Genomic DNA, 12073 nt, shown 5'->3' with positions numbered 1-12073 from the left:
AGTGAGTGACCCCCACTCCACAGCCCTCCTCCACCCTGCCCACAGTCCTGGCCTGATTCAAAACTATCCTCTTCCTGGAGCCCCCCACTGGAGTCACTGCGCCCACTCAGGTGTGGCCATTCAGCCAGCAGCCCCTGAGCCTGGCCCGTTTCACAGAGGAGATGTGTTGATGAACTCCCGCCGACCTGGGTCACTTTTGTATTTGGCCACACTCTTGTCAGGACATGAGCTCGTTGTGCACTGTGTGCCTGTTTGGGGGGAGTTTTATAAGAGTCTATGTCACCTTCACAGAGGGTAGGAGCGCTTTCTTTAATGAGACTGTAGGCTCTGATGGGGACAATAGGTACCCGCTGCCTCCATATGTTCCTTTGGTGCAGCCCTGTCGCTGTCCCTGTCCCCCATTCTTACAGCATAGGTCTCCCGAGGACAGAGGACAGATGTACTTGGTTAACTGTGCCGTCTAACCAGGCGAATGCTTGTGCTTCCTCTCACAGGTCGTGGCAGTCAGTAACTTTTGAAAGACAGCCTGCCTCCTTCATCCGAATCGTTGGAACACACAACACAGCAAACGAGGTAAGGGCCTCGTTTCTTGAAAGACGCTGTGATATTTCGAGGTATACGAGTAATGCTACACCCCGAGTTAAGTGGAACTGTTTGTTCTGCCCGCTAATGGCCTGTTGTTCAGACAGCTTGGTACAGAAGAAAGTCCTGCTCCCGCACAGTGGGGATATCATTACCTTTTCTGAATGTCTTTTCCCAGCAACTGAAAGCCAACTCCTGTGGCTCTGCTTACTCCTCCAGCCTCTCTGCGAATCACAACCACAGGGACCTTGAGAGGTCAAATGCCCTGTCCTCAGAGTCCTCGCCCCTCCCAGAGGACAACTATTCAGAGGTCCCGTGGCCCTCTGAGTGTGGCTGTTAAGGAGCCCCAGCCGCGGGGCAACCAGGGTGCACAGCTGCTGGTTTCCTGTCTGTCTGCTGGATCCTGTGCTGCCTGTACCGAAGGGTTTACGATCGAGCCCCTCCTTCCAGGCCTGCTCCTCCCCTGGCCCAGGCCTGGCTCCCAGGGAAGGGTGCTTGGTGCAGTGGACCATGCTGTTTGTAGATGTTCCTTCACCTTTGGATTTAATGAGGGGAGAGTGGGCAAGCTGTTGCCCCATTTTTGGTACTCAAAGTCTGGGCGGTGGTCAAGTGAGGTGCCTGGGCCTCAAACAACACCATGCTGTTCTGTCTGGAAGGGAAATGGCTCAGGAAAGGGCACGGGGTTCCTCTGGATCGGAAAAGAGAAGACAGTGCCCACAGGGACTGGACACCTGAGTGTGAGGGATGTGCTAACAGTGACTGCAGCAGGACTGCCAGTGCAATCCAGGGTTGAGCCAGGTATGCCTGGGCTATTGTCCCGTCAACAGTATGGAGTCGCATCGCGCTCACAGAGGCACTCAGGGTTCACTCACACAGTCGCAGGTGAGAATAGCGTCTGCTTCCATTTTGAGTTTAAAATAATCAATTCATAGTTAATTACTTACCTTTTCTGTACCTCAAGTAGGCATTGAGTAAGCACCAGTGGTAAGGGTTGGTGTCTGGCTGGTAACCCCACTGTTGGCTCAGTCTGCCCATCACGTCCTTGCTTTCTTACAGACGTGTGTGCAGTATAGACCTCTGGAGGACCACAGGTTAGAAGGAGAATTGTGAGGAGCAGTGAGGTTGAAACTTCAGAGATAAAGGAAAGGCACAAAAATAGTGACAGTTCTGCAATTTCACCTTAACATGATCTTTCTCAGATCTGTGCAGGACCCTCCTTGCGGGCAGGCAACCAGGGCACTTGCGTGGGGTTCCGTGCCCAAAAGGGGGTCCTGTGTTTGAGGCAGAGTGCTCTCCAGCACCATCTTGAAATTCTTAGCAATTTTACCTGTAAATTTTTTTAAAAAGGGGAAGCTCCCTGGCACAGTAAAACACCGACCTGGGTCTTGGAGCCTCAGCTCAGACTTAGGCTCCTCCACCCCTTCTTGCCTTCTCAGGACGAGTTCTTAGCTCCCACTTCCTGACCCCTGGTGCTGGGACCTGCCCAGCCTCCTCCTTCTCAGTCTGCCCCACAACCACTGCCTCCCTCCACTCCCAGTGGGTGCTGGAGCGTTTGCAGAAAGAGTGAGGGTCTGCTGTGAACCCCATGTGTGAGTCATGGGACAGGGCCCCTGGGTACCTGTGACCCCCTGTCCTGGCCTAGAGTCACCTGTGCCCAAGAGAGTGCCACAGTAAATAGCAAATGCAAACCCTGTGGCAGGTCAAGGGAGAGACTGGAAAAAAGCTTTTTTCCTGCCTTTTGAGCAAGAGGTTTCCACACATTACGTAGCTGGTCTGAGATTCGTACATTGTGTTTGTCAAATCAAATTCTCCAGAGCACGTCAAGGTGTACTTCAAACGCATGTTTAAAAGTGAAAATATTGTGCAAATTTATATTCATTTTGCTATTTTATTTATTTAGAATAAAAATGATACACAGCTACAGTGTGTTTCTTGCAGAGAACTTGTAAATAGAAGCCTGAATCTTTTTCTCTTATCTCTTTATTTCAAAACAAACCTGAAAATTATAATAGTACAATGAATGATTTTTTTAACAAAATATATGTTTTTATTGATTTCAGAGAGAGGAAGGGAGAGGGAGAGTCATTGTTGAGAAAGTCATTGATCGGCTGCCTCCTGCATGTCCCCCACTGAGAATCGAGCCCGCAACCCGAGCATGTGCCCTGACCGGGAATCAAACAGGAAATCTCCTGGATTCTAGGTCGATGCTCAACCGCTGAGCCAGCAAAAATGGATGATTTTTAAAGCACGAAATTAAAGAATTCTAAACATCAGGTCATAAAAGCACTTTTTTGATCATGTAACAAAAGTAAATTTAAATCTACATTTTAATACATATATGATCCCCATATTTTAATTTTGCCAATAAATCCCAGTGTTTTTTTACCACTTAAATTTGTTAGCTAAAATGAAGTATATTTCATTTGCAGTACTTGTTTCTTATATAAAGCAAAAAAAGACTAGATTTTTCTTTAATTCCTAAGTGAGGTTCTGCAATTATGTAATACAACAAAAGGAATTCTTAAGTCTGAGAAGGCTGAGAAGCACTGGAGTGAGTCTGCTCAGGGTCTCAACCCCATCACCTTAGCGACCAGATAAAGAATAACTTCCCATCACCCAGCTCTAAAGCTGGAGTGCAAGATCTTCTCTCCCTGATGAGTTTCCCAAAACTCTGTACAGGGAGCCCTGACCACTGGCCCAGCCGGTTTGATGGGTCGGCTGGGAGGTCGCTGACTGTGATCTGTCACATTCGGCCCATGAGCAACTCGCTCAGCTGCCTTCGTGAGTCAGTTATTGATCAGGAAAAAAAAGCTTTGATGTAGTGTTGCCAACGGGGAAACATCTTAAACCATTAAATAAATAGTGACCAGGTCATAAGGCAAGATCCATGAATTGTGTCATTCTCAGAGCATTACAAGAGACACAGAAACATTGAATTTCACTGGGCATCAAGCACATAGCAAACCTTCAAAGAGAATGTTCTTCACAACACATAACTGGGTTCTGGAAGGTCATATGGAAGAAGTAGCATTACCTGTCTTAGGCACAGCGGGAATGTGTGTAAGTCGGTGTGGCAAAGAGGTGTGAGGGCAGGGGCTGTATTAGGGAAGGGGGTGACTCGGCTGGTCAGCAGGACTTCTGGCAGAGGACAGCCAGGAAAGGGGGCCAGGGCAGAGTCGGGAGCCAGGATGACAGGGGTTCCCATGGGAGTGAGAACCATGCTGTCATGTCTCGTGGGGTCAGGCACCTGTGTCACAGTGGAGGGCAGTGTAGAGGGGAGCAGGGTCCCCTCAGCATGTCACTGCTGTGTTCTAGGTGGCATAAGTGGCCTCCCTTTTGTCAAAGCCAGAGCCTGTTTCATGTAGACACTAAAAGACTTTGTGCCAATTTCAGAAGCATGGGTGGGCATGGTTTTTCCCATGGGAAGGTCAGCTTGTCTGTGTAATAACAGAAAGAGAAATGTAGGTGAATCACCTGTCACGTCTCCCAGGTAAGACTGTTTCTGCAGGTGCTGCCCCCTCCAGAGAGGCAAGGTCCAAGCAGGGGGTGTGGGGGAGAACATGTGGCGTGGAGGCTCTTACGAGTTGAAGGGCATTCAGAAGAGATGGAGTGGGCTGTTCTGGCAAAAGGTGGAAAGTGGCCTGCACAATGTCTCAGTGGCCACGGCGGCCGGCAGCTGTGCGACAGTGGCAATGGAATGTGCCCTGACCTCCAAACATCTGGCTGCTGTTGGAATAACAGAGCCCCCCGAGCTGAACTAGATAGGGACTCCCTGCCCGATGTAGGCGTGTGTCTGTCCAGCTGAAGTTGCCAGGCCTTCCTGCAGGCAGGGCTCAGCGTCTGTCTGCTGCATGTTGATTTCCCTCCTTCTCTCCATGGGGCGGGAGCGGCTCACAGGTGACCGTGGCCGGGCGGCCTGCAGAGGTTCAGATTTCTTGATCACTGCTTTTGGCACGCTTCTGGTTTCCTGCGGCATCCCATCCATCTCCTCTGGGAAGTGTATGTCTGCTGCGGGCATCTGTCTCATCTTCCTTTGTGAGCACTGCGGGAATGAATTCATTTCATGTTTTAGCTACGTTTATGACTTCTGTCAATAAATTCCCTAAAGCCTATCTCTTAAAGACTGCACCACTTCCTCCAGTGACCTGCGCCCGTGTGCTCAGTGCCATCCTTGTCATTTACCCTAACTTCTTAGAACATTTTCCTTTCATTCCCCTGTGTGTATGCGTGTGTGTGATGCTCTGCTCCTCTCTCCCTGTGCTTGGCATACTTCTCACATGTCCAATGTTTTTCTCCTTTACCCTTGGACTCCTTTTTGCGCATCCTCTGTGTCCCACTCGCAGGGTTTCCTTTGTCATCCTCTCACACTTAGCACTAGATGGCAGATGCATGTCAGTTTGTCATCCAGCACATCCACCTTGCCCTGCTCCCCTTCAGTTGTTTTCATTCCCGTGCTCCTTCCCAGCACCTGAGCCAGAAGGCCCTTCTTGGCTGTTTCCTCATTCACTTCATGGAAATCTGTCTCCAACTCAACAGTTGTATGGTCACTGGGCCCACCTGCCTCAACTGCTGATCAGCTCTGAGCTGCTCAGGAGGCAGGCATGTCTTCCCATTCTCTCCTGTGTGGAGAAGGTTAGAAACTGGGCCTTGTTGACACCACTAATGTCACCAGATCTGGAGTTTCACCTGCAGTGACTGTCACAGAGCCTTACTGGTTCTGATGCCATGCTGTTCACGGCCCCTTCATCTCAACTCATTGATTACCATAGCAAAGTGACAGGGTCACTCCTGCATCCTTAAAGAGAGCAAGCTGGGCCCACGTGAGGTCTGTCTGCACCTGTGAAAATAAGTCACTGTATCAAAAGAAGTAGAAGTTATGCCTGTTTCTTTTTGTGGCTTTTATGAAAACCTGGGTTTGAGAGCAAGTTTTGGTGTGATTTTTTTTATTAGGCATTGAGCTCGGGCTTGGACAGCCCCAAGGGTTAAAAAGGACTGTAGGAAAAACGAACTCTCTGCAGTGTTAAAGACAGTTCCTGCTCACAAGAGCCTTTGCCAGTCAATAACAAAACTGAAGATGGTATTGACAGTCTGCAGGCAGCTCTCAAGGCTCCATTTACTCATCGAATTTTTGTGGCTGGGGAGAAAGGCTGTGTCGTATTTATCTCTATATCCCTGGCACCTAGCATGGGCCTGGTGCGTGTGCGCACAGAGTACCTGCTGTCTGATGGGCAAGGGAATCATTCGTTCTGTCCATCTCCCCCTCCCCCCAGCTTGTTGGCGAGAGACCGGGGCATTCCAAGGCAGCGTATGTCGTCATACTGAGGAGTCTCTTAAACCAGAAACTTTTGTCAGTGGAAAAATACGTGTGCCAGACACCTCAGCATCTCCTAGTTTAGGATAATAATGATAATGATGATAATAATAAATTATAATAACTGTTACTTACTGAGTACTTACTATGTGCCAGGCCCTATTCCAAGCCCTTTATGTTTGTTACACTATGTAATCCTCCTGTATGAAGTACGTCTATTCTCACTGCATTGTAAAAACAAGGAAACTCAGTCCCCGGTGCTCGCAAAGATGAGCAATGGGCCATTGTCCTCAGTGCTGCTGGAGTATAAATGGATACAGTCAATGTGGAGAACAGTTTTCTACCAGAGTCGAATATGTGCAACCTACCCTATGACTAAGCATGTTCACACCTGTGTGTAGCCTCTAAAGGAACTCACACAGGGGCAGGGGGCAGGGGGCAGGAATGAGGATCCTCAGACAGCACTGTTCATACCAAACCCACCGGGACCCCCACCCGATGGGGCAGCTTCAGAGATGGACACTCTAAGTGCATCATGTGGTCCAAGGGGGCCGCCACCCGTGGGGAAGGAAAGAAGCCAGAAACAAAAAAATACGTGTAGTAGGATCACAGTCATATAAATGTCAGAAGCAGGCAAAACTAAACTGTAACATTTAAGGATATGTACACAGGTGGTGAAAAATTTTTTTAAGCAAAGAATTATTATTAAAGCCAGAATAGTGGTTTCCTTGGGTGAGGTGGCTCAGATCAGGAAGAGCCACATGGAAGGACCGAGCGCCCCAGCAGTGCTCCTGGTTCTTGACCCCAGTGGGATTGACATGGTGTTCACTGTATATAGCTCTCAGCAAGCTGTACACACAGTATGCATTGCATGCTCTTTTTGCCTGGTTTTCACAGTAAATGTTTTACTTTAAGCAAAAAGGGAAAATTGATGAGGACACTGGAGCTGAGCAATGCTAAGTGACAAGGTGACCCCTCTGGTGAGTGGCAGAGCCAGGGTTTGATTCCAGGCTCTCTGGCTCTCAACATCCAGACTGCTCCGTCTCCCAAAAAGGCGTAATAAATAGTAAGGCGCAGAAATGAGCCCAGCACTGCCGAGGCCCCGTTGTCTAAGACCTTGGTGAGCAGGTGGTGCCTGTGGGCGAGCTATACAGCAAGATCTAGGAGAGAAACAAGGCAGGGCCCTTCCTGGGGAGACTGCAGGTTCCCGGCCGGGAGAAATCAACCCACGGGAAGAGGGCCTTCCTCCCAGGGACACAGCGCATGGCAGTGGAGGAGTCGATGGTGGAGCGAAGCGCAGAGGAGTGAAGTGAAGCGGGCCGCTGAGGATGGGTGCGGGCCGGGGGCTGGGGCGGGGCTCTCCTTGTCTGTAAGAGGGGCCGGGAAGCCAGCCCTTGGGAGCTGGGTAGACCTGAATGAGACCGCGGGAGGGCTTTGCAGGGCAGGGAGTGCGGCAGATCCCTCCGCCCACTCGCTGCTCTGCCCGAGCGCCTGCGGCAGGAGGCGCCGCGTGAACCCCAGGGCACGAGCAGGACGCGAAGCCTGCGCGTGGCTGCCCGAGCTGCCCGCAGGGACCACTCAGTGGAGCCTGGAAAGAGGCGCAGTTTATTTACACGCTTCTGTCAGGCCCGTGAGTGGCTGTGGACTCCCAGTGCCATCCTCGTTCCCATAGCAACATGTGGCTCCAGTGAAGAAAAAAACAAAACAAAACAGGGAAACGGACTCTGTTTGAAAAAACAACCACCAAACCTCCTTTCGGCCTAGTGATCGTTATTTCCCAGCCCCGAGCCCCCAGGTCTGATCACGCCCTCTGGCTCCCGGAGGATTCCCCCGCAGCTTCATCTAGAGGAGGCCCTCTGAGCCCTGAAGGCTGACCTCGGTCCTGTGCTGCCTCCCAAGGCCAGAGTTCCTAGTTGGTCAGCACCAGAATTGACACAAACATCCCAGGTGCAGAAACTCGGAGAGATGCTGAGCTAACAAACAGGAGAACCGCTCCCTCTGCAGCTTGTGACCTGCGGAGAGAAGACCCAGTTCCAGCCCTCAGCCTCCTTCGTCTGCCAGGACAGAGAACCAGGGGTTGGGCGTGGCAGTGCTGGGGAAGGGATGCTCACAAATAAAACCTTCTCTGGAACAGAAATAACTGAAACCAGGTTTGAGATGGCGCCTGGGTGCCCTGTGCTGTGTGCTGGAGGCAGAGGTGACATTTGTAGGGGCAGGACTAGGAAGTGTGGGCCAGAGAGAAGGTGAGCACTGGCGCAGCAGGTCAGGTAGGCCAGCCTGCACCTGTAAGTTTGTGAGTTTGCATAATAGTCCTAGTGGGTCTAGGACTATTTGCATAAAGCCTAGTGGGCTTTGCCTGGGTCCCTACTACACTGTACTTCTTGAGGGCAGAGACCATGTGGAGGCATCTCTGTGCCCCAGCACCCAGCCCAATGCCCAGCACACAATAGCCCCTCCATAAGTCAGACTGGAGCCAGAGCTTTGGTGCAGGGTTCTGAGGGAGATCAGCTCTCAGGGCTCACATGTGACAACCTGGATCAGAGAACAGAAGGTCACACCAGGCTGCAATCCCCATGACCTTGGAGAACAGTGGGGCTGTTCTGGCCATGAGGAAGTCTGGAAGCATTTATTGCAGGAAAATAAAGGCTGAGGGGTGGTTAAAGATGAGCCATCCAAACAAAAATGTGGATTTAAGGACTACACGTGCAGATAATGGTCAAGTTCAAGTGCCTGGAAGAGTCGCGCTGAGAAACAGCCATAATGAACAGGCAGGGAGGTGGGGAATGGGCCGGGGAAGATAGAGAAGTGTGTAGAGAGCCCGGTCAGCACTGGTGCCTGCCGCAACCCCAACCTGCTGTGTGACCCCCAGCAAGTCACTTCACCTCTCTGGCTCTCAGGACACTTGTCTTTGAAATAAGGAGAGTAGACTAGATCTTAAAGGTTCCTTCCCAGTGAGACAGAAAAAAAGCAGAAAAATATTTAATTTGTAGCATTATATAAAAGATCCTTCTATAGGCATCTTTAAAGATAATAATCTTTCTATTATGAAAGATTTTATTGAGAAAAGAGGGAAGTGACACAACAGTGAGTGTATGCCATTGTTCAACACCCCACTTATGCCTCTGGTATTGGAGCAGCAATAATTCTGCGCCAAACAACTGGTTTGGGAGAAGGTGCCCAGAACCTGAGCAGGTATGGATGCCGGCAGCCGCTGAGGAGTGAGAAGAATGGAGACATCAGCTGGTGAAGATAATCTCAATCGGTGTCCCAGTGCTGGGCCAGCAGGCAGGAGTTAGGCCTGAAATCTTCATGCAGCTGGAGCTCTTCCAGACAAGCTGTGCAGGTCACCTGGCTGAAGTGAAGACTTCAGGACGGGCAGCTACACACCGGCCTTCCCAGGAGGGCAGGGCCACAGCCAGGCTCTCCTGGCGCCTATCTCCAGGGAAGGGGGCCTTAGTAAGGTCACACCTACCAGATGTTGCCTGCAACTAGAATATTTCCCTTTTTTGTATTTTTGTTTTTCGCAAATGAAAAGATATCTTCTACCACTGCAGGGCCTAATTAGCTGAGTGAGTGGATTGCTCTCCCTGGAACTCTGGAGCGTGCACATGTGGAAAATGGAACCAGGAATTCAGGGCAGCCTGGCAGAATAGTATGGGAAAGGTTCTTTTTCTAGAACCTTCCAAGCAGTGGAGTTCTGGTTATTTGTGGGTGCCTGGCCTATGCGAATATGAGAAAGTGACATTGGAGAATTAGAAAACTGTTGCCACATATGAGCAGTGTCACTAAGCAGTTAGGAATGAATGAATACTTGTGCAAAACTATTTGATTTTCCTGTCACCCTAAGCAAAACTGACGAGTGTTGCTCACAGTCTGGATACATCACCCTGGGAAACGAGTTCCTTACCTGAAAACCGTGTTTTGGGCTGCTCAGATGTCCATCTATAACACTTTGGTTTATAAAAGGGGCATTTTGTTGGAAACACTTGGTCTTCATTTTTAAAGAGACAAAAATGAGACATCCTGTAGAGGGACTCTTCTCCCAAGAAGAGAGTAAGAAAGATGTTCGGGTCACCGTCATCGGATCAGTTAGGTTTACCGCGTGCTGAGTGGGCGTGTGCGGTTGCCACACGGTGTGTGAGGGAACACAGGAAGTCCTCAGGTGGCCACCTCAGGAGCCCTGCCTTCCTCTCTGACTTACGGGTGTCATTAGTGGTAGGTCTCTATTATGAAGATATGCCACCTGGTAAATGTAAGTTGAAAGTTTGGGTCAGAAATCCCATTTGTATTGGTTACCATGAAAGCAGCCTGTGGAAATTACTCAGGAGAAACCAGAAAGGCGCGGTGGAGTCTTTGATCACCATTTATTAAATTTTCCCAATTTCTGCTGCAGTTCATTGTGGACTCTTAAGCCAACTTGGGAAAATTAGCAGAGGCTTCTCTGCTTTTAAAAACCTTGAAGGTATGTGGAATAACAGTGCTTGGGAAGTCCCCCCAATGAAGGGTGCAGGCAGCGGAGTCAGCCGGCTCATGAGGAGCTGCCCCAGCTGTGGGCCTGCTTCCCAGGTTCACAGAGTAAAGAACACCCCAGACTACCTCAGCTGTGTTGAGAGTTACGGCTCCGAGAAAGCAGAGGGAAAGTGATACTAAACAGCAGCTACCGAGAAGGACACCAGTGACTGAGGCTGTGGTGGATTCATACCTGGGACTCCATTCCAAACTTGCTGGCTCCTCTCAGGGGACAGATCCAGAGGCCATCGAAAGCTGGTTCAGCCAAGGTGCCCCCTCGCGCGCAGCGGCAGTCAAACAGGCTAATGGGATACATGATTGCCGGAAAGGGGGCAGGAAAACCGTGTGGGGACTGGGTAATGGTTCTGCATAAATCGGGAACACGACTCAGCCCTGTATGCCTCATTCGCTTTTGGACACATCCTTCCCAAGGTGTATTACAGTGCTGGAAAGGTTCAGAGGAAAGAAATTGAACCACACAAGCTTCTGGGCGACGAGGAAATTGGGACTTGGCTGTCCCACCTGCAGGGTGGCCCACAGGTGTGTGGTGGGAGGGGAGCTTGGTGTCTGGGGGGACCAACCACAAATTCCCAGATGGCACCCCACCCCTGTGGTAGTGGCATTGTTTATTTCCTCCAGTTTCCTATGCAAAGAACAGGGCACCACGTGGCACCAGTGAAGGAACCAGTTTCCCCAGGACAGGCTTCCTTTCCACCCTATTCCCGAAAACATTTTCAGGACCACCCACAGGCCCCCTCTCCGGATGCCCATTAGCAACAGGTGCACATCTGAAGGTGCCCAGCATCCCGAGTGAAGGAACCCAGCCTTGCACAAGGTGGTGATGGTGAGGCACAAACACCAGGAGGCTCACTCGGCATCTGCAGCAGTCCAGGGCCTGGCAGGTGCGAGGCTAGTAGGCCTGAGTATCACCTGTGATTACTGAGCCAGCGCACTTCTACAGAGGGGGTGAGCAGAGCCTCTCCGGTGTGACAAGGGGGTGTGGGGGACAGAGTGCCTGAGCCAGGTGCCAGGATCCAGACCTTTATCTGGAAGTTCTCCCTTTGTCCCTTCTACCTGGAAGGCCACTCCCCTTCCTGTCTGCCTCCCAATCCTTCAAGGTGCCTCTTACTCTCTGACCTCCCCTAACCTCCCCTTCCAGGCAGAATTAATTTCTGGTGCTGCTGGTCACGTGCTATTACAATTTCCTGTGTGAGGCAGGCATCCTGATACTGAGAGCACTGGCTTTGGAGCTGCTCGGCCCTGAGGTTGAATCCCTTCCATGGGTGTAACCTCAGGCACCTCTGCCTCCCTCCCCTGCTGGGCTGGGCAGTGTGCACCCTGGTCAGTGTTCCTGCTCAGTGAGGTGGTCACAGTTTCAAAAACAAAACCAGCGAAAGGATCTCAGATGAGTACAGGTCCTCGAGGGTTGGCTGAGCCTGGAGCCCCCTGGAGACCCCAGTGCCGTCACCTCCAGCGGGGAGCACTGCGGGGACCGCAGTGACTCCCAGAGAACCTGGAGTCACTGCGGGCCCTTTTCTTCCTGTCAGTCTTACTGGGTCTGTTATCAAGTTGTTACTCTTCATTTTAAAATGAGTCTTTTCTGTTTATCCCAAATTGTTAAATTCTACCTCAGGGGGATTTCAAATGTTCACCAAAAAAAAAAAAAAGGCC

The 12073-nt window shown here is 50.7% G+C and overlaps 1 protein-coding gene across 4 annotated transcripts in view; it reads left to right on the top strand.

The window, feature by feature from the left end:
- Positions 1–12073, top strand: part of BTBD9 (BTB domain containing 9) — a 406451-nt gene that overhangs the window by 384291 nt on the left and 10087 nt on the right. For all 4 annotated transcript variants that reach the window (XM_081139671.1, XM_081139672.1, XM_081139673.1 and 1 more), the window contains exon 10: positions 495–573. In XM_081139671.1, coding sequence (XP_080995797.1) covers positions 495–573 — 79 coding nt within the window. The remainder of the gene's footprint in view (positions 1–494; positions 574–12073) is intronic.

This window comes from Miniopterus schreibersii (assembly GCF_964146895.1).
Source record: "Miniopterus schreibersii genome assembly, chromosome: 6".
Taxonomy (NCBI): Eukaryota; Metazoa; Chordata; class Mammalia; order Chiroptera; family Miniopteridae; genus Miniopterus; species Miniopterus schreibersii.
The sequence above is the reverse complement of the archived record's forward strand: the minus strand, read 5'-3'. Positions and strand labels throughout refer to the sequence as shown.